General features: G+C 33.3%; 3 protein-coding genes across 3 annotated transcripts; 1 reads left to right on the top strand and 2 right to left on the bottom strand.

Moving 5' to 3' along the window:
* Positions 1-1,143: 1,143 nt before the first annotated feature.
* On the bottom strand, positions 1,144-1,859 carry LOC131627363 (uncharacterized). The gene is made up of 3 exons (XM_058898208.1): positions 1,785-1,859; positions 1,503-1,712; positions 1,144-1,410 (listed from the first exon to the last, which is right to left on the bottom strand). Exons 1-3 carry the CDS (start codon positions 1,857-1,859, stop codon positions 1,144-1,146), a joined length of 552 nt encoding a protein of 183 aa, XP_058754191.1.
* A 2,648-nt stretch (positions 1,860-4,507) lies between these two features.
* Positions 4,508-7,479, top strand: LOC131627386 (G-type lectin S-receptor-like serine/threonine-protein kinase At5g35370). Its single transcript, XM_058898241.1, has one exon. The coding sequence runs from the start codon at positions 4,623-4,625 to the stop codon at positions 7,302-7,304; it is 2,682 nt and encodes an 893-aa protein (XP_058754224.1). The 5' UTR covers positions 4,508-4,622; the 3' UTR covers positions 7,305-7,479.
* A 14-nt stretch (positions 7,480-7,493) lies between these two features.
* Positions 7,494-18,990, bottom strand: LOC131627387 (origin of replication complex subunit 3-like). Its single transcript, XM_058898242.1, has 17 exons — positions 18,696-18,990; positions 18,194-18,412; positions 17,931-18,105; positions 17,634-17,803; positions 17,406-17,536; positions 16,775-17,048; positions 16,582-16,653; positions 15,889-15,956; positions 15,710-15,800; positions 14,742-14,950; positions 13,908-13,977; positions 12,138-12,223; positions 10,968-11,057; positions 9,548-9,623; positions 8,582-8,709; positions 8,181-8,357; positions 7,494-8,041 (listed from the first exon to the last, which is right to left on the bottom strand). The coding sequence occupies exons 1-17, from the start codon at positions 18,759-18,761 to the stop codon at positions 7,936-7,938; spliced, it is 2,208 nt and encodes a 735-aa protein (XP_058754225.1). The 5' UTR covers positions 18,762-18,990; the 3' UTR covers positions 7,494-7,935.
* Between the last annotated feature and the right edge of the window lie 3,916 nt (positions 18,991-22,906).

Genomic DNA, 22,906 nt, shown 5'->3' with positions numbered 1-22,906 from the left:
CGAGAATTGCAAGTTTGCAATCCCACTCCTGAAGTGTGGAAGGTAATGCACAAGCTGAAGATATTCCTACTCCTGTGGCTGAACCAAGTGGGGTAGATACACAACCTGAGCCAAGTCAGAAAAAGAAAAGGAGGCTTTGCAAAGCTGTTGACAAGAAAAAGAAGGATGTTTATCAAGTACCTAAAAGGAGCAGTGATAGGTTGAAAGCTGTTTTTTTGGCTAAAAAATGGGATGGGATTGGTTCAAATTCAGATGCACCTTTGCTTATTGATAAAGAAGAAGAAGCTATTGTGAACATGCCAAGAGAATGGGAAGATATTCATAGGAGAATGACTCAGTAGTTTTCTATTCACTATGTCTCAGTTATGTTTAATATGCAGTTGGTTATGAACTATGTTATTTTGTAACAAGTATGTTTAGTTACCATGTCATGTTTTGTACCAAACCTGTTATGCACATTATATGCAGATGCTTGACTGTGAACAACCTAACTTTTTCATAGAACATTACTGGAAGTCACAAACAAAGAAGACAAACAAGGTATGGCGAGAAAGGAAGAAGAGAAGGAAAACGAACAAGGAAGAAGGATTAGAAATAGCGATGGGAGGAGACGAGAGAATACGGTAGAAGAAGAGGGAAATTTAGGGATTCCACCCACAAGTATGAGTTTTTAAGAGTGGGGTTAGAAAACAACGTGAGGGTAAAAATGTCCTTCCAAAAGTACTTTATCACATGTGGCATTTAAAGAAAATGGAAAAAACAGAAAAACAATGACACATCAGCATTTTGGGTGAGTTGGCATGGGAAAGGTTTTAATAGTGACTTTTTCAAAATTGTAGGGTCATCCATGTGACTTTTTTTTTACAGGGGGGGTTTTCGTAAAGGCCCCATATGGCAAGGGATAAATAGCTATTAACCCTTTTCTTTATCTACTAGAAATATATACTGACCAAAAAGATTATGCAATAAATAAGATGTTCGTACAAAATATACAAATAATACAATCATAACAAAATAAATCTACATAGGTCCTCCACATGCAACATCCGCCAACCTAGCTAAAATAGTGTGAACCTCACCATCAGGGTTCACCAAACCCATGAGGCTATCCAAGTGAACTGCAATGTACTGCAGGCGATTGAATTAGTCACCAACAGGAGGTGGAGGTGGTGGTGGTGGTGAAGAAGTCCTTGTACCTGAAGGCCTTGGAACATCAAATGATGCGGCATATGGGCTGACCCTAGGGTGTGATACACTGAGGAACCACTCCAGGTATCCATCCTGACACTGCCCAGGCTGCTGAACCGCAACGGCTGTATGAGGGATCTCACGGGGAGAGTTGATGATGTGAGTCTGAAACCAGTGATCAATGCCACCAGCTGGAGCCTCTAGGACCGGCCGTGGGATGCCCTATATATACCAAACTGGTGTTGACACCTCTCAGACAAGTGTCTAGCCACATGGCTCTCCCATCTGACATACCCTGAATATAAAGAAGATACATCAAAAGGAAGATGCTCGCGATGACTTGTATACAGTTTCCAGATGACATCATCTAGCATCAGAGCATCCAGCCTCCGCTTGTACTCCATCAAGGGTCTGTTTCCTGGAAGGGTCTGTCTGGCCTTCCACCTCCTCGCACAAGGGTTAGCAACCGCACAACATTGAGTATTCTGCTCACAGATGCGAGGGAAGTGCTCGTAGATCCAACACTGCATAAATAAAAATAATCAAGTCCAGGTAAAATATAATAAAACACAAAAAAACCATGTAAGAATATATACATGTAACAAGCTCAGATAACCAGCAAGCTGTCTTGTGTCAGGACGAGATGTTGCATCAAGCGTCGTGTACAACATAGTCAATGCAGCCACTCCCCAAGCTCAACATGGGGTCTCAAGGTCGCTGATATAGAAAGATAGCGGACATATATATAATATCCATAGTTATCCGCAAAGAAAGTACATGCCACTTGATGTAGCATGTACTCCCTAGCGGCAGCCTAGTACCTCCTGTAACACCCCGATATCTGCTGCACGCATCAACCGTGTCGGCCAACCGACCATGTTACCGGCTTAATCAATAATCCCCCCTAGGTCCGCTTATCGGCTGCCCAGGAAATATTGTTTTTGCCTCCCGCAGGAATCGAACCATGTACCTAGGGGTTAAGTACATATTCATACCTAGAGGTTTTTTCGGATGTGCATTTCCGAATTAATCAAAATCCCAATTTTTTGGGTGTTTTCGAAGATGCATCTCCGAATAACCAAAATCCCAATTTTTCGGAGATGATATAGTTTATAAGTTATGAATAATAATAATAATGACAATTATACTGTTGATATTTCTATTATAATTCCAATTATAACTTAAAAAATAAAATTCATAAAAAATTTAATCATTTTTTAAAAAAAATAAAATTCATAAAAAATTTAATTATTTTTTGATAAATTTCATATTAATAATTACTAAAATTATAACTAATACACAGCAATCATGATTATATGAAAAATAAATACATTAATAATTATTCAACAAAAATTTAAAATAAAAGAAATCAAGTAAGAATAAAATTATTTACTATTTTATTCATATTTTAATATAAATTTTGAATTACATAGTTTTTTAAAATAATAAATTAAAAACAAATATAAAAATTATTTTAATAATTAATTATGATAAAAAATTATTTTTCGCTTAGTTTGAAAAAATTACAAGAAGATTTTATATATTTAATTTTATATAATTCAAAATTTACTTATGAAATATAATAAGAATATTTTTTATTTATATAAGTTAGTAAAATAATTTTTCACTTTAAAATTGTTTTAAAAATTTTGTTTATAAAATGAATTTTTTTAACTATAAAATTGTTTTTGAAAATTAGTTTATAAAATAGTTTTTTATGTATCATAAAAATAAATAAATAAATAGTAAATAAATATCTTTATTATTATTATTAATTTTATATATAAAAATAGGGTGTTAATTTAAATATTTATTAGGCTATTATTATTATTATTATTATTATTATTATATCTTGATTATAATAATATATATTTAATACTATATTTTAATTAATACAATTAGTTATACTATTAATTGTATTAATTCATCTTGATTTTATTTTTTTTAATAATTATTGGATTTTTTCGGATATGCATATTCGAAAATTTCAAAACCAAAAATTAGAATAATTTGGATATGAATCTTCGAAGACACCTCTTTTCTAAAAAAATGGTGTTTTCGGAAGTGAATCACCGAAGTCACATTTTTCTCTAAAAAAAAGGTCTTCAGATATGCACTTCCGAAATAACTTTTTTTATCCAAAAAAAATGCATTTGGAGATGTACTTCCAAAATATAAAGGCCAAATGATATACTATCTGTTCATAATTAAATTATTTAATTAGACAAAATGATTCTGATTGATTCATTTAGAGCAACTAAGGTAGACTAGCTCGGTTGGTAAAGAGTTGACTCACACATTGAAAGGTTGTGGGTTCAACTCCAATTGTCGATGTGAGAATCTCTTTGATGGATGATCTATAAACACTCTTTGAACTTTTGAGACATTCCCAGACTATGGTGAGTCCTAATAATTTCTTTGGTGGATGATCTATGAGCCCTGAAAATCTCTTTGGTGGAAGTCCAATTCTTCTAAACAACTAATTAAATTGTTAACGAATCTTCTATAATGTTATAACCCCTTATTTCTCTTGGACAAAATATAATCTTTAATTTATTAAAATAAATTAATCAAAACTAAACTTTAATAATTAAAAAATCTCAAAGAATTTCAATTATTTATATTTGTTAATAGACTACAAACATGAATTCTTACTCCCAAATTTTCAAAGAATGAACTTTCCTACTAAACTAAGAATGATATATCATTCCAATAAACAATTCAAGTAAATTTATTTAAATAAATAAAGATTAAATTAAGTAGTTAAATTTTCATCAAGTTCTACGCATCCCTAACAATGAGATTTAGTTACTCATGTCAAAGAAATAAGAGATAAAGATTAGTTACTCATGTCAAAGAAATAAGAGATAAAGATTAAAATAGAATTATTCATAAGTGATTATTGAGAAAATCCCTTCAATGATTTTGGAACCAACCTCCTCTATATTTTCTCTAATAGGGCACAAGTTTCTTGCCTTCAAACATATCTTTAACCATGTTTCAATCCTCATGTATCTGCACATCCTTCTAAGTCTACCTCATTCTTCCACACAATACTCTAATAATCAAATAATGCAACAGACATGTAACAGCACTTATTTCAGAATAAAATACCAACCAAAGCAGACCAAGAAAACATCACTATGTAAAATAAGTCGGCTTTATTTTATCACTTTGACAACTAAGTACTCAGAACATATAACTATATACATTAAAAAAATCCAAAAAGAATTATCTATTCTTGCGTGTCCATATTATATAATCACTAAATAATCAATAATGGCCACATTAATAATCAATTGGAATATGGAATCAAATTTGTTAGATAGAAGAAAGAATGCATGATTTTCAATAGTCAACTATAACAGAAAAGAAAATGGAGGGCATTCAAATAGACCAGTTCCACTCTTTTCTATCTTCCATTCTTACATTACATGTCACAGTTTTGTTTTTCAACAAACTATCACACCATGAAATATATCATGTTTTTTTCTTTGATTTTTCTTTTGTTTGCTACTTCTGTATCTGCTTACACATTTTCGGATCATATTTCGCCGAATTTCACTGCTTCTTATCTTCAATTCATCAGTAACACCGGCACATTCTTGTTTTCTAGAAACAAAACATTCAAGGCTGCTATATTCAATCCTGGTAACCAACAGACAAGTTTTTACCTATGCATCATTCATTCCGCGTCAAACACGATCATTTGGTCTGCTAACCGCGATGCGCCCATCTCAGATTCTGATAAGGTGAACCTAACTGCCAAAGGGATAACGATCTATGGCGAAAACGGAAAGTCCAAATGGTCGACGCCGTCGCTTAAATCACACGTACAGAAGCTTCAACTCACTGAGATGGGAAACCTTGTGTTACTTGGTCAATCCAATGAATCTCTTTGGGAGAGTTTCGACCATCCAACCGATACTATTGTTATCGGACAGCGTTTATCGGTTGGATCATCGTTGTCGAGTGCTTCTTCCAGTTCAAATTGGTCAACAGGAAATTATGTCTTGACAGTAAGTTCTTCTGATGCGATTCTTCAATGGTATGGACAAACATATTGGAAACTTTCAAGGGATTCAAAGGCTTACAAGAGTTCGAGTGATGATGTTGAGTACATGGCTGTAAACACAACAGGTTTTTATCTCTTTGGACATGATGAAACAGTACATGTCTATGAAGTTGGTTTATCAGTAACTAGTTTTCGTTTCGCGAAATTGGCTTTCAATGGCCAGTTTACAGTTAGTAGCTTTTCAGGAACAAATTTGAAGCAGGAATTTGTTGGACCAGATGATGGTTGTCAAATTCCTTTAGCTTGTGGAAGAATAGGCTTATGTAATGATAACACTTTATCATCATCATCTTCTTCTTCTTCATCTTCACCTGTTTGTTCTTGTCCTTCGAATTTCCACGGTGTCTCGGGTAATCTCGGTGGTTGTGTTCCGAACGATGGATCGCGTTCTTTGCCGTTAGCTTGTAGTAATTCTTCTACCAATAATCATAGTCAATCAAATTCTTCAGGTGTTTCGTTTTTGAGCATAGGCTATGGTGTGAGGTACTTTGCAAATGTTTATTCTGATCCATTTATGTATGGAGTGAATTTATCTGTTTGTGAAGCTTTTTGTTCAAGTAACTGTTCTTGCTTGGGAATTTTGTATAGAAATTCATCTGGTTCTTGTTACATGATTGAAAATGAATTGGGATCAATTAGTAATGGAGGTGAAGTAGATATGTTAGGCTTGATTAAAGCGAATGAGGTTTTGGTTGATATTGATGATGATGAACAAAATTCTTCCAAAGATGGGTTTCCTGTTATTGCTGCAGTGCTATTACCAAGTGGTGGAATGATTCTTTTGCTGGTTTTCGGTTTTTTTCTTTTATGGAGAAAATTCATTAAATCAAAGAAACAAGAGGTAGTATTAGGGAAACAAGTCTCGATCTCGCGTTCTTCGGGGGACTTGGATTCGGATCCCTTCTGCATTCCTGGTTTACCGACGAGGTTTGATTACGAAGAACTTGAGGTTGCTACTGAGAATTTCAAGACTCTGATAGGATCTGGTGCATTCGGCGTAGTGTACAAAGGTGTGCTACCTGATAAGACTATTGTAGCAGTGAAGAAAATAATCAATATTGGAATTCAAGGGAAGAAAGATTTCTTCGCCGAGATTGCTGTTATTGGAAACATTCATCATGTTAATTTGGTTAGACTTAAAGGCTTCTGTGCTCAAAGGGGACACCGAATGTTGGTGTATGAGTACATGAACCGTGGTTCGCTCGACAGGAACCTCTTCGGTGGGAGTGGACAACCGGTTTTGGAGTGGCAGGAGAGATTAGACGTTGCGCTTGGAACAGCGCGCGGACTCGCTTATCTTCATAGTGGATGTGAGAGTAAGATAATTCACTGTGATATCAAACCAGAGAATATTCTTCTGCATGATCAATTTCAAGCTAAGATATCTGATTTCGGACTTTCGAAGCTGCTTAGTCCTGAACAATCTGGTTTATTCACAACAATGAGAGGAACTCGCGGTTACCTTGCTCCGGAATGGCTAACAAATTCAGCAATATCTGAAAAAACTGATGTATACAGTTTCGGAATGGTGCTTCTTGAACTGATCAGTGGTAGAAAAAACTGTTCGTTCAGATCAAGAAGTCATAGCATGGATGATGAACACAACAACAGCAGTAGCAACAATGGAAATTCATCGAGCTCGTCAACAACAGAACTTGCTTATTTTCCGCTACTTGCATTAGAGATGCATGAACAAAAGAGTTACATGGATTTAGCTGATCCAAGGCTAGAAGGACGTGTTACGTTTGATGAAGTTGAGAAACTTGTTCGTATTGCATTGTGTTGTGTCCATGAAGATCCAGTGCTTAGACCAAACATGGTTAGTATTGTTGGAATGTTGGAAGGTGGGACACCATTGCCACAACCTAGGATGGAGTCTTTGAATTTTTTAAGATTTTATGGTCGTAGGTTTTCTGAGGCTTCTGTTATAGCTGAAGAAAATGAACGTGGTTCTGTGAGGATTCAACAACCACGCGATTCAACTCGGTTGGTTAGTGAGAATTCTTACATATCTTCACAACAGATCTCAGGGCCAAGATAGTGATTTTCTGTTAATTGTGATTTGTTTCTTCTTATGTTAATTTTGTGTTGATACATGTATAGGATTGCATCTGTATGTAAGCTGAAGTTGTATTTTGAAAATGAAATATAAGTTTTCAAATTTTTCACATGTATACTGATACAGGTTGAATTCATAAGACATAATTACGAGGGAAATTATCTCAGCAGGACTCTCAAAAATGTTCATATTCCTCTTTTTTTAAAGGATTATTACAGACAATTTATTTCCAATCCGACTCATTTTATTTAAAAGAATTATTCCGAAATACATTATATATATTCAATTTTATTAGTTTAATTTTGTATTCGATTTTAAATAAATTTAAATGAACAAAGACAATTTCAATAATAACATTAAATTTAGGTGTAACCCGTTATTCTTGACTAAATAATAATCTAAATAAATTACATTTTACTTATAAAAATAATAATTTTTATAAATCTTTAATAAACATGGTGACAGTTCTCTCTACCTCTATTTCCAGTTATACCTTTCTTCTTTTGAGGGGGCGAAGCTCGTAGGCATCAATCAACTAATTATCATATCATATTGAATCACGAATACTTAGATAAACTACTAAATGAGGAAAGTAATCAGGTGAATTCTGTATTCAAATTCCGAATGCTATTCTCTGTACAAAATCTGGACGTCTCTTGCTAGGCATTCTAACTAGTCCAGTGATCTGCAGCTCTGTAACTCCCCTGCAAAATCGCGCTCTATGACAAGCCAAAGTTAAGGATTATGACAAAGATAAACAAAATGGTTCGCCACAACTTAGGAGATGGAAATGAGAAACATGAAAATACAAAATACAATAGGCATGCTAGATTCTGCAATGGAAAATATAAAGGATACTGAATTGACGCTTCATTTTGATCTTCAGATCTACTTGTGTCTTGTCTCTTCTTGGGTAGAGGAGTCTGCTTCGACTTTTGTTTTCGTTTATTTGTATGTTGAAGAACAATTGTTCTAAAAGACTGGAACCAGTCATGAAGATTGATAAGATCTCCGTGCTCTTGAGCCAGCGAATACCTGTACACAAAATGTCAACTCAAATCTTGTGTTTTTATTTCCTCTATTAACAAACTGGTCACATCACAGTGGTAACCAATTATCCCATTCAACACATTTGTTGGGCTCAGGCTTAAACCCATACCTAACAGTCTAGTACAACTAATACAAGTCCAATTAAAAACAGAAATGTTATGTCTATCTGAGCAACAATTACTATCTGAACAAAGATACAATATACTTACATAATTGAGGAATCATGCATGGATGGCAATAGGGCTTTGCCACTCTTGTTACAGCAACTACAACGTAAAATATTATGGAACTCCAACAGATCAACTTGAATCCTTCTCCTTGGATCTCCAATCAAAACCTATACAAGCAAGAAGTTAATTAAAACAACAGAAGAACAAAAAAGACATCAAGAGTGAAAAGACCAGCCAAGAAAACTTCTACTGAAGACAGTGGACCCCTAGCTCAATGTGAGCTTGAAGAGAAAATAAAGCTTTAGGAAAATCAAGAGCCCCAAATCTCTCCCAGTCTACAGCATGCTCCTCTCTAATCCTTTCTATGCCCTCTAGTATACATTCTGTTCTCTGCTAGTGCTACCCCACTTTCTGTTGAGTCAGTTATTCTAATACAATACAACTCCCACCTGACATATCACTTATCCCACCTCTTTCAAAAGTCCACCTTACGTATAAGGTGCTTATCGGAATGGCTAGTAATGAGCATGAAAATCGTTTTTCTCAGGAAAATATATTTAGTTACTTAAATTTGTGATTTAATTTCTTTGGAAAACAAAATCTCAGTTACTTATACATCTGAAAATATCCCGTACAGTACTCTGTTTCCCATAATCAAGCAGGTTGTCAATAACATTTTCCTGAAGCAAATACATTCATTCAAGTAATCTTGCAAAAACATACTCTTACTCGGGATTTATTTTCTAATTTTGCCAAGGCTATTGCCAAGTGTAACTAAGCTACATTCTTGAACAAACTGATTAAGCATTAATAACCTTCCTAGTTGCAAGGATAAGATCTATCAGTTGGAGTTTGTGATACAAGAGGGAGGATGTGATGGACTGTAGCCAAGCATAAGTTAATCAGGGTTTTTATATATCATCTGGTAGTGTCTAAATGTAACTATCAGGTTCCCAGATAAATCCCAACTGTACTTCAGTGGTTGATATGAATGGAATGTCTTACCAGTTGAAGCTTCTCAACATTCTTGAAGCAGAAAATTTCATGGAACGGTATTCCTTCAATGGGCCTCAAATAATTTCTGTTGCATGAAAAAGAATAACCAGTAACAGTAATTAATAACCAGCATTGAGAACTTATTGGAGTTAGGGAAGAGAAGATATTTGAGAGAAGACTAAACTTTGTATTGGGGGAATGCTTTGCTTTTTTTGGCTGGATTTACAAACGAAGGCATCTCCCCCATAAAGGATGTCAACAAAAATAAATAGGGGTTTGTTTGGATGGTTTTATTTGAGCTTATCTACTGCCATAAGTTTTGTGACACCGTTTGGGAGACTTGATCAAAACAGCTTATGACATTTTTCATAAACTGTTATGAACTTATTTTTATAAATTCTTCAAGATAATTAATGAAAACAATCTATAATGTATATAAAAACAATTTAAATTAATTTTATCTTTTGTTATAAAAATAGCTTATACGAGCTTATTCATAAGCGCTTATTTTGATAAGCACTGGTGCTATAAGCTGCAAATAAGTTGTTTATCCAAACAGGCCCTAAGTTAGTTTGGCTGTACGTGTTAGCAAGTTTATTCTTGGGCATAACACAATACAATACAATACATGATTGTGAGATGTTTCCATAAACTGCACTGCCGGATTAAAATTTTAACTCATAGATTGTATCACCAAAATCCATTTCAATCGAATAGGCTAATGTTTTGTCAATACTACTTTTGACTGTAGTTTTTAAATGGTATGAAAAGAAATAGTACACACAAAATGATCAAAATGAATATTGGCGTATGAAATCAACATTAACAGTGCCTGAAGAGCAAGAACTCCATTGATGTAAAATACAATCGACTAGAAGTTAAATGGTTGTGTTGCATTCTTGATTTTCCATGTTAATACAATTACCAAAGGCTCGATGATAATAAATATCTCCAAGTCGAGATACGTACATCAAAATTTGAAATTTAAATATAAAGGCCAATGAATTTTGCCAGACTGATAGTAAAACTGAGCACACATCAACAGCTCTCTGACATGAATAAGAAATTTATGAAACTACGGTCCCGTATTAATTAAATTGTTTAAGGAAAACAAAGAAAAAGGGTTATATGATTGTGTTGGATTCATTATTTTCCATGTTAATATAGTCTCGATGATTATAAATATCTCCAAGTTGAGATACATACATTAAATTTTAAAGTTCAAATTTACAGATTGATGGGTAAGCTGAGCACACATCATCAGCTCTCTAACCAGAATAAGAAAGTCATGAAACTGCTGTCTTGTATTAATTAAATTGTTTAAGGAAAACAAAGAAAAAGGATGTGAAAAGTGCAGTGCAAGTAAATCAACAAATATAGAAGATTGAAAACATTAAAAATGAAACAGAGTGGCAAAATTAATCATTACCTGACTAAATCATCAAGAAATGCGATAGCTTGCAAGTTTGACATTCTTGAGTCCTTATCATTATTGATAGAACCCTTGGACACACCTCTCCTAAAAATATAAACAATTAAACAATAAAAATAAGAAAAACAATAATTTAAGAAAATACTAAAAAAGACTTTAATGGTAGAAATGAAATTGTATGCATCGATCAGACAAGAAATCCTTCTTGGCAAGTGACAACCAAAGCAAAGAAGACAATACAGCATCTCATACAAACTTCCTAATCTTATGGTTATAATAATCCCAAGCAGAAGAGCAGAGCAGACAGCCATAAAACACTGCAGTAAGATTTTGCTAGTCAAAGGAAACTGTAATTTATATGCCATTTCACCTATTATAGCAAAAAATTTAAATGGACCATAATATTTAGAGGCTACTTTTTCATTTCGCCTTTGGATAAACAACTTCAACTTGATTTGCTGGGCTTTACATCCAATCTCTCGCCTTAAAGTAATTCTCTACATTTTTTATATGTTTATTGCTTCATCTTGTGTTGTGTCATCCTCAAATTATTGCTCAATTTATTCAGAATGCAATATCTTTACTCAGACGACATACTCATTGCTTCTACTTTTGATGGAAAAGAACTGGCACAAATAATAGAGGGAGGCTCCCTTCCGAATACAGCCCTTAAAGGAAGTCATTCCAGTACCCTCCTGTGATAAAACTGCCCAAATTCCCATGCTAGATGGGACTGATCTTACTATATTAGTTTTTTACGTTGTGATTACTATTATTATTTTATTATGATTTGTTTCCAAATTTTAATATATTAATAGGATGATTGGTTTGTTTCTTTCAGATCCTAACTCTACACCCAACTATATACCCATTTCTTATTATATTCTATTATAATTCAGCTACTACTGTTACCAGAAAAGAAAAAAATCATTTTAGAGAATAATATAATTTGTTTCAAATTATACCAATTTTATTTTTTCTTTTCAGACTTTATTCTTATCTTTTGAGTAATCCATCTCATACACCAAGGAAACACTGCATTTGAATGACTTATTTTTTTCACCTTTAACAAAGAAGAAAGCACCTCAATCCCATGACCAGTTAATATCTACAATTAAACTATGATCTATCAGGAAACAACAACAAACTAGAGAAATAGAATGTTACTTGGAAATGTCCTTGGAATTCCTGTGTGAACTCTTTCCATCTTTACATCTTATTGAAGATTTCAAAATTTTCAGTTTCTCATGAATCTGCAAGAAATCATTATTTGGTAATTATTAGCTTTGATCGGGAATCAATTAAAATTGCACAATATTGAAAACATATTATTGTATAGGATTATTGTACAGGCATATCACAACATATCATATAAATAGGAATAATATCTCTTATATTTATTTGGTACTTATTCTCTTGAGGCCATATAAAACTGACTTTGTTGTGAAGTTGAAACACATGTCACAATATTATGCCTCTTTATCTCTCATCCAACGAGTAGCCATACTCATTGGAATAGCATCATCCGTTCTGTTTAGAACAACACACTTAAGAAAATCATATGACAATGACATATTGTCAACTTCTTGTAGAAAACTCTACCCATTTACTGATCATGGAGCTCATTCTTTTCATGCACGTAGAAACCTCTCAAAAAATCAGGAGATAACTATATTACCCAAATCATCCCCAACAATAAAAGATGTAGATTAACCAAAAAGTAACCTCATATTAAGTTTAATTCCTATACTTTATTACTAACACATGGAAGATTTGTTAGACTTTAGGGACATATTTGGTCAATTACTAGGATTAGCTTAATATAATTACCTAAAACAAACCCTACAGATGAGATGTTTATTCTCTAAACCCTAAATCTAAAACACCATCATTTGAAAAGACACGCATTCATCCCGCCGAACCGTAATTATTGGGCCTCTGCATTTTGTCATCCTTCTCACCTTTTAATGGTGGTGGTCGGAAAACGACTAATCAAGGCTCAAACTGGCAAAGATCGCACAAAATCAATGATTTTTTACGGTTTTTTTCACAATTTGACTAACACACGATTTTAATTAAATTCGGGATTGTTGCGGGTGAGTGGGATCGTAAAATCTTAAGATTTTAAGATCTAGATCGAAACCTTGACAACCATGCCAGTAACCATATTGACACTAATGAAGCCTTCTTAAACCATATTAATCACTCATCTATACAACTTACAAGTATCTTAATTTATTTTCCAGGCATCAATAAATTGTAGTGTAGTCCTCCCCCCAAAAAAAAACAGTCCTCCATGTACAAATCAATTTAAACATGCTAATCTCGATTCTGATGTAATTCATCAATTTACTAAAATGATTGGCCCCGCATAACTAGTTTTATTAAGGAGCATATATGAGTAAAAAGATTAATTAGAAACTTATTCGATAAGCTCTTATTTTATTATAACTTATGTACAAATTGTTTCTGAAACTGAAGAAGGGATGGGGGTAAACTCTACGTAAGCTCTTTTATGTTGTTTTCTATAAGTTATCTAGAAGAGCTTATGAAAACACTTTATGCGCGTTTTTTATAAGTTATTTTAAAAAGATCTTCAAACACTTGCAGAAATCATAATTCTTATGTCATAAGATAAATGTCTCTTATAGATGGTTTATCTCACACTACCAAATCTATCCTTTCTAGTTTATAATCTAGTTTATCAGTTATAGATAACCTTTCAAGATTAGCAATGCACTTGCAGAAGATTAAGGCCAATGAGCACAACAAGTTTGCTGACCTTCTTGTGTTGGCAGGCAATAAAAAGAGAACATAAGTGACTTCATCATACGATACCAATATTCAACAATGGGGTCTAAAGTACTCCATAACATGATATCGACAAGAAAATAAAATTAAAATTCCTAGTAAACAAATATTCATGCGTAAACATACCTCTGAAATATCTTCTGTAAGTTTTTCCCAACTCTCAATCAATTGATCTAGCTTTCCTGAAGGGAGATCCCTGTATAATTTCCAATCAGAAGTCTATAGATATTTGAACTAAGCAAAAATAAGATTTGCGTGAAGTGTCTAAATTAATAACATCTAGACATATCTATAACATTCATACTTACAAAGTTGATGTTAAAGTTCACCAGGAAAGATGTAAATGGACAAATAAAAAGAAATGAAAATTGCAATTTGATTTCGATGATTATCATTTGGGCGTTAATATAGACTGAAGACATTACCATTTTTAGTTTGTCATTAATTGGAACCTACTTTTCATTTAGGTTGTTACAGACTTACAGTTATTCAATTTCTTTTCAACTATTAGATACAGGCACGGGAATACTCTCAGCAGTAAAATAAGGATGTAGCTAATAACTGTATGCTTCGGGTGCAAATTTTTGACATTTATCCTCCCTCCTTTTTCTGTTTACGATTTTAATGCAAATATTAAACTTTAATATTTTTTTTATACTTCAATTACAATGCAAATATTAAACTTATACGAAAATAATGCTAATATTAAACTGTTAGTCTTTTTACTATGCCCATTTTCTCAACTCTTTAATATAAATAATCTTTTAGATGATAAATAGTATTATTCCTCAATAGTAAATACTTAGTTATATATCATGAAAATACTTGTTTTATGTATGAAGACTTAAATGTGCATCGCACGGATTTCCTAACTAGTTTTCCCTTAAGAGCAGATATTGCTCCACATCAGCAAGATTCTTATGGTAAATAAAAGGAATCAAGTGTCATTCTCCTAGTTACCTCACTTTGCGTACTATCTGGCAAATACAACCTCCACTTTGCATGATGGAATATTGCTGACAGGGATCATTTGATGAGGACAGGCCATGGTCTTTTTCATCCCTCTTATTACAAACAGAATCCTTTGATGGATACAAAACTTGATTGAGTGCTTCACAAAACAAATCCAGCAGCCGCACTCCGCTATACTTTCCAGCCTCATATAGGCACTGGGCAAAAGGATAATTCAATATCATGAACTCCAACTCATCCACGTTAACAACTAATTTCCAACAATTTCATTAGGAACAGATAATTTTTTTTATTGTGACATGAAACTCACTAGTAACACAGATAATAGGATAAACAAGTCAGAGACAGGGAACCTTAAACATACAAAAATGAAGTTCAAGAACAGCACACTCGTGTAAAAGATCTATTTCAAAACATCATTAAATAACTATGAAATATTTATAAATACATGGTATCAATACTTCCTTAACAAGAAAACAAAGTCTTCTCCACATTTTGGTTTTGTTTTTGACACTTTAATTAGCATCTTCGCAAACTCAATAGTTTCCGAGAGGCCTAGGAAAGCTATGTTATTCCACGTGTAAGATCAATCCTTAGGTTTATATTTAGGTCGACTACATGAATTCATTTTATCAATTTTAATGCCCAAATTTAAAGAGTTTAATTATGATACATTGTTGGTGTAAAAAGTTTTACACTATCAACAAATCACAATCAATTGTGTGCCATTTCATAAGGAGTTATGTGAAAATTCAAATATTTTTAATGATGTGACGGTTACAATTGATTGATGGTGTAAAAGAATTATGCATATGAACTAAATACTATTATAAAATATACTGAAAAGTTACTTTGTATTATTTGGACTATCATCAATAGATTAAAAAAAGTAGAATTTGACCAATAAGAACAGAAGATGAGTGCAAAACTCTTTAAAAGCAATTCCTAAATCTTACAAGAACCACAGTGCTCCATAGTTTCTTCACTGTCAGCAATTCTGACAAACCCTCAGCCATGCTCTTCTTAGTCTCATCAACCTCTTTATTCCTAGACAAATTATAATCAGATGGTGAAATCGTTGTTATTTCCATTAAAAGATCAAAATTAGAACCTTAAAATCTGTAAAGTGAAATACCTTGCATATGATGGAAGTTCCTCCAAGTATTTCATCATTGTCTCAGGTGATAATCCAGAATTACTCAACTGAGAAACCATTATTATCAAACGATTAAAATAATAAATAAAAAAGGAATAAGATGATAAGAATTTATTAAAATATTAAGCAAGAAAAAGTTCAAGGCAAGCTTGTCTTTTTTATCAACTAAGTTATACCCACGTGGCCACGTGTAATAGCTTATCCAACGATTAAAATAATAAAATATAAAAGGAATAAGATGATAAGAACTTATTAATTTATTAAGCAAGAAAAACTTCAAGGCAAGTTTGTCTTTTTATCAACTAAATTATACTCACATTGTAATAGCATTTGTTGAAGCCGGTGGAATAATGGATAGCATAAACTGTGCAACTAAATCTGTTACTTATGGCTAATGATTGCCGGTGCGGCTTTATCTGCGACGCACCGGGTAGTGCAGTCATAACAACCCCTTCTTAGTACTAACGCTTATATCGCTCCCCTTAACAATTAATCAAAATATTAAGTTCATGTTTCCATATGTTGAAATGTTTAAATTTTAGTAACAAGAGCACAGATCAAACACTAAACCAACTGAAGAAAACTAAACTAGCTTGGGCTATATGATACTAGAATCATATTTGAAGAGCAAACTAAGAAAAGTGATTCAAATATTAGGAGTTAAAAACAGACCTGATCTTCAACGATAACTCTCCCTTGTACGAGACTCAAAGGTTCCATAGAGAAGTGTAATAAACATGCTACCTGAAAGATAAGTCAGAAATGTGAAATGTAAATACTAGGTCATATATCCTATCACTGTCTATGTAATTCATAAAATGGCAATACAGAGAGCTGTTAGTAACCAAAATATTGCACCGTTAACCTTCAAAGCTCTTATAAAAGATGTTACTGTCCCATCCTGGTTGATGAAGTAGTTTCTCAAGAACTGCGCCACTTTATGAGCAATATTAAATGTGGTGCAATGTTTTATAAAAACAGATTCAACAATTGCATCCATTCTCTCAGCTGGAGTTCCAAGCATAAACATAGAAGGGCACAAACACTCAAGAGCATGTGATGGAAAAATGTTTCTTGGGGCATCCACTGTCGTTGCAACTCCAAATACTAAGATGATTGGCACCTTGACAACCCATTCACTATTACAAAAAATGTTAAAGGATGAAAGTCAATTCATATCATTACCATTATATTATACATTAAAAATGAACAAATAAATAAATTACAATCTCCAAATGTCAGATATACAATAAACTATTTACACCGTAAGAGTAAGTGTTTGACAGAACACAATAATATCATAGAATTCATCTAACAAACCACACTGTAGAATTAGAAATAAAACTTTCGTTGCTACGGGTTAGTGTAGTACATGGTGAAACCTCCACCATAGTTGATCGAAGTTTTAAAATAACCAAAACCATCCAAGATGCACAAATACAAACTAGGTTACAAATATATATGCATGCACACTTACAAAAGATGCTAAAACATACCTCAACATCAGGATAAAATCAGTTAAGACTGATCCGCAACACCTTTCCAAATCATTAATTATCAGCACTAGTGGCTTATTGTAGTTGTCTTGTTCTCTATACCATGATGCTAAGGTTTGTATATCAGGTGACTGCTTAACATGATAAAGAAAATTAAAAGTAAAGGAGACAGTGGCAGTAGATAGAATTAATTTAATTATACATATTAAGTTCAATAAAAACACCCACATCGAAAGAACTCCCTAGAAACTCTCGCAATAAAGCTTTCAAGCAACCAGCAATCCCATTTCTTAACGAAAACTCCATTGATGAAAGCATAGCCACATGACATCCATGGGATTTCAAGAAAAGGCCAAGCTCTTCAAATGTCATTATATCATCAACAAACTCTATGTTTCCTGTCAATCATAGTTCAATCTCAAGATTTTATATATAGATATAAATGGTTTTTCTTTTTCATTCTTGTAGAATTGGTTGACTATCAGAGCATTCATGGGATTCACCGAAAAATGTAAAGACACTTACTGGTAATAACTAATGCAGTGTACAACTTCAAAGGAGTAGTATTATTTAGAACAGGAAAAGACCGAGTTGCTTCAGCAATGCTAGGTTCTCCAACCAATCTAGTAGTATCAAAGCACTCCATAGCCCATTGTTGTATATCATTGAATACACTAGCATTAATGTCTCTCAAGACATCCTGCAATAGAAAGAAAACTACTCAATAATCATCTTACCGGATCGCTCGAAGGGGTAAAGACTGAAAATAAATTCAATTTTTAGATGACCTTAATGGTAGATTCAATTTTTGTCCAAACAATATCAAAAGCCTCAATCTTCATTTTTCTACACAAATGGCGATCACATTCTTCGGCTGAACTTCCTTCCGGTTCATTTGCACTCTGTGACGATCTGAGAGAAAGCTTATTTCTCTTGCGAGGTTTTCCTTGTCCGGCTGATGTTCTATCCTTCCACTGATGTGAAGCTTTATGTAGAACAAAGAATGGCTATCAAAACAAACAAAAGAAATAAGGACTGGATCAGCATTCTGGCCATAGTTAAATCGTGTTTTTCCCCAATTTCAGACAGTTTAGTCAATGGCGAAAGGCTAAAAATCCGCAGTATGAACACATCACGAAACAAATAATTTGCATTTGATGACATTCTTCGTGCATTTGAAAATTAGTAAGATTACTGAAAGAAATACTTGGAATAAAACAACATTTCAACTTAAGAAGAAAACCTAGAAAGCAATGGAACGTGAAAATCTACAGTATTGTTAGAAAGAACCTGGAGATCATTCTCTGCGGTTGAAAGAGGTTGGAGAGAACTGTTACTCGGAGAAGAAGGGGCCATCGGAGAGAACTGTACGCGGCGTTCGCAGTAGTTCGGAGCGGGCGGTTGCTGGCCCGTACAGTGATGCCGGACGTGGTTGAATTAGAGTGGCGGATGCTAGGTTAAACGGGTCCGGATTTTCTGACTTTCACGCGGGAAACGACACTCGACCTTTACACTGGTTGTTTTCAGAGAAATAAGCAAGAGAGAAATGAAAGAGAGAGAAAAATTGTTTTAAAAAGTGGTGTTAGAAGATAATTAAGTTATTATCTATCCATATTTTTCACAACTAATAAACCATGTAAAACTTATGAAAGAAATTTTTATGAGGTTAACATAAATAGTCTAGAATTCACAAAATATATTAATACAATTTATTGGAAGATTTAACTAAAATAAGTCAGAGAAAAAAATGATATGCACTCATAAAATTATTTTATATTATTTATCAATCACCACTATGTATTTTATCAAATTATACTAATATTTTATTTTTAAATTATTTGTGTAATATGACTGAATGAATGAATCTTTATTGAATGACAAAAATACTATTTTTAATCTCACTTATTAATTAATAAATTTAAAATAAATATTAAATTAATTGGATTGCAATATATTAATTATTAAATAAATTAAAGTATCAAATAATTACTCAAAATAAGTAATCAAGTTAACATTAAATCATACATTAATTTTAATCCAAAGATTTTTTTTTTTAATTTAAAAAAGTTTACATTTTTCTCTTTTTACTTTCTATTAAACCGAACAAAAGAAATGTGTGAGAACACTCTTCTTTCACTTTTATTTTTCCTCTCTTTCTTTTATATCAACCAATATTTCTTTATTTCTCATATTATTCTCTCTTTTCATACTTTCTCTTATATATTTCTTCTCTCTTCTCATTTGTCCTCCACAACCAATCACACCCTTAGAGTATTTTGGTCCATTTGATTAATCTTGTGCTAAAAAATTAGCCGCATGGACTTTTATTTTTTAAACTGGAAGATTTAATAGAGAATGTAACCGCCAACTTTAACTATTTGTGATGTCTAAGCAAGATTAACGGGTAACTGTCATGCTAGTAGCAGCGGCAAAATTATGTGTGGTGTGCACCAGAAGAACTGCAAAACATGATCGAGAAAGAAATCAAAAATACAATAAAAAATTGCGAATGAGATTGATTAGCTATGGCGGTGGAGTTTCATGGCCACACCAGCAGAAGGATAGTTCATCTTTTTTTTTCATTTCTTTTGTTATTTTTTCTTTTTATTAATGGGTTGTTATATGTTTACTTAACTACTTCACGTCTCGTACTTGAAGAATTATTAACCATTGTGCCATAAATCATAATCGATAAGTGTCAACGGATTCAGCCAGTTAATCAAACATCTCATAAGTGGACTTAGAATGCTAAAAAAAGGTGGATGAGGTCAATGACATGTTAAGCAAGTCATCCTTGTCCCCTTAACTTTATAGGGAATGACTCCTCTGAAGATGAGAAAGTCACAAGAAGGATTTGAATTGTGTTGACTTTTTCTTCTTTAAGATGTGTTATCATATTTTGATTGTAAGGTTCAGAATCTGATTCAGAGTCTGATTGATAGTAGTGGAATAATATTGAACAAAAGTAAAGAATAGAGCAAGACAACACACAAGTAATTTATCATGGTTCCTCCTACAAATCAGAAGTAGTCCAGATCCCTTACACTTCCAAGAGATTTTCACTATAATCGAATCTGATTAAAAGTTGTTCAAGCACACAGGCAAGAGACTTTCAATGCCCAAACACACAAGTAAGGGACTTCAATGCTCAAACACACAAGCAAGAGACTTTTGATTGCTCAAGCACACAAGCAAGAGACTTTACAAATTTTGAAGCACATAAGCAAGAAACTTCACAAATGCTCAAGCACACAAGCATGAGATTTCACAAATGCTTAAGCACATAAGCAAGAGACTTCACTGCTCAAGCACGCAAGCAAGAGACTATAATAATCTATCCAACAGATAAATGATAGCGATAGAGTGATAGTTACACTTGATATACAATCAGAGATATAAACATATTACAACACATCAAAACTCTAAGACTTAAGAACTTATAAGAATGTACAACGGTAAGAAGTTCTAAGTTAGCTTGTGCTCTCTATTTTGACAGAGTAACTTCTCTTTTTCTTGTCAAGACGCAGTGTTGTGTATTTCTCCAAACTTTCAGCTCTTTTTATAGAGTTCCATGAAAGAGTCGTTGGAGATATCTTCAATCACAAGATAGACGTTGTAAAGAGGCACCACAAAATTAGTTGCAAAGCTTTCTCAAATGGATAATATCGTTGCAAGCTCATTTGAACTTCATTTTCTACAGAAGGAATTATGAGTTGCAAACGTTCAAGCTTCTGCAACTTTCTGTCGAGTTATCACGTTACCAGAACAAGACAAATTGACCTCTGAGTCTGATAGCGATGTGTCAGGACCTCCTCGGTTCTTGAGCTTTGACTGGGTTCAGGTTCTGGTCATTCAGAGTATGATTCTTGACTTCTGATTAAGGATGGAAAAAGTCTCCATACCCATGGATATCCGCGATAAAAATCCATCACGGGTATGGGACGGGTAGTTTAATAAATATTTGCGGATAAGATAAATGGATATTTAAATACATGTTTATTAATGGATATGGATATGAGTTTAATGTTACTTGTACCCAAGGACATCTGTATCCGATAATAAATTATAAATATTACTTAAATATTATTAATTTATTATACTCTATCTTTTCATCTTCTAAAAACTAAAAAATTAGTGTTCTCGTATTTTTTTTTTTTGAAGTTTTCTTTGAAGAAAACCTTTATATCCCATACAAATCTTATTGGCCATTTCATATTTAAGCTTCTTCTATACTTCATACCTTACTTCAACAATTATAACATCAAACCAACTTGTATCGCTTTTTCTCCGTCCAACCACTGTCATGTTTTCTACTCCTTCGTCGTCAGCTCTTTCCCCTTAACTCGCAATCATAATACCATTCTTTCTTTTTTTGTTAAAAATGAAATGTATGGATATTATGCTTTGGTGAAAATGAAGAAAATTAATGTGATAAATTTTTTTTATTAAAATAAAAGAGATTTGTATGAATGTTTGTGTCTTTAAAAGAAGTTGAAAATATTATTTTCAAAACTTAATTTTAGAAAAATAGTGTTATCCATGGATATCTATAAATATCCACAAATACTTTGAAACCCGCAAATTACCCGCTTAATGGATATCTGCATGAAGATGGGATGGATATGGATATCATATTTATCCTAGGGTATGGGCACATATATCTTACTATATGTCCCCATGGATATCCATTTACATCCCTACTTCTGATCATTCAGACTTTGACTATTCAGGTTGGCTTGTTCAGAGTTTGGAGACATCAGATTTTGATCATCTTGATCAGAAGTTGAGAATTTGCCTCTTAAAAACTTCTCTTTCAATATTTTGTGCAGTTTCAGAATTGGCTTTCAATCAGCATATTCATCTTTGTATCCGCACACTTTAACACACAATAGTATACCCAATTGTTCTTCAAATACTTTGTTATCATCAAAACCCAAGGGATATGGTATAAACCAATTTTGTCCCAACAATCTCCCTGTTTTTTATGATGACAAACACAAGTATTTAAGGACAATGGATATTAATTTAATTAACATTATGACTTTAAGGCTTTGTTTGGATTGATGGAATCGGATGGAGCGGAGCGGAATGGAATGAAATAAAATGATATTCCATTGTTTGGATAATTTAAAAACGGATGGAACGGAGCGGAAAGGAGTGGTATGGATTCCATTCCATTCCATCACTTACCACCATATTCCTCCCCTCCGATTTGGGCGGAATGAATAATTTGTCTTATTCCGTTCTAAGATTTCCAAACAATGGAATGGTACATTCGTTCCGTTCCGTTCCACTCCGCTCCATTCCATTCCGCTCCGTTCATTTCGTGATATCCAAACATACCCTAAGGTCTGAGGCTTATGTGCTCCCCCTGAGTTTGATAGTCTTATGGGTGAGGTTTATAAGCTTCCCCTAAGTTAGAAAGTCCTACGGGTGAGGTTTGAAAACTCCCCTTAAGTCTTAGCCATGTTAAATAAATTTTTCATTGAAGGACAATAAAA

This window comes from Vicia villosa, unplaced genomic scaffold (genome assembly GCF_029867415.1).
Source record: "Vicia villosa cultivar HV-30 ecotype Madison, WI unplaced genomic scaffold, Vvil1.0 ctg.000359F_1_1, whole genome shotgun sequence".
NCBI classification, from domain to species: domain Eukaryota; kingdom Viridiplantae; phylum Streptophyta; class Magnoliopsida; order Fabales; family Fabaceae; genus Vicia; species Vicia villosa.
This window is presented reverse-complemented; position numbering and strand designations above follow the sequence as displayed.

Excerpts from the sequence above, each read along its gene's own strand:
- LOC131627363 (XM_058898208.1), bottom strand. The coding sequence starts at position 1,859 with ATGTTGTACACGACGCTTGATGCAACATCTCGTCCTGACACAAGACAG. Across the intron at positions 1,713-1,784 it reads GTTATCTGAGCTTGTTACAT|TGTTGGATCTACGAGCACTT; the intron begins GTATATATTCTT and ends TTATTTATGCAG. Across the intron at positions 1,411-1,502 it reads GCGAGCATCTTCCTTTTGAT|GGCATCCCACGGCCGGTCCT; the intron begins GTATCTTCTTTA and ends TGGTATATATAG.
- LOC131627386 (XM_058898241.1), top strand. The coding sequence starts at position 4,623 with ATGTCACAGTTTTGTTTTTCAACAAACTATCACACCATGAAATATATC.
- LOC131627387 (XM_058898242.1), bottom strand. The coding sequence starts at position 18,761 with ATGGCCCCTTCTTCTCCGAGTAACAGTTCTCTCCAACCTCTTTCAACC. Across the intron at positions 16,654-16,774 it reads CTTTTATAAGAGCTTTGAAG|GTAGCATGTTTATTACACTT; the intron begins GTTAACGGTGCA and ends CTTATCTTTCAG. Across the intron at positions 11,058-12,137 it reads AATTCCAAGGACATTTCCAA|GAGAGGTGTGTCCAAGGGTT; the intron begins GTAACATTCTAT and ends TTATATTTTTAG.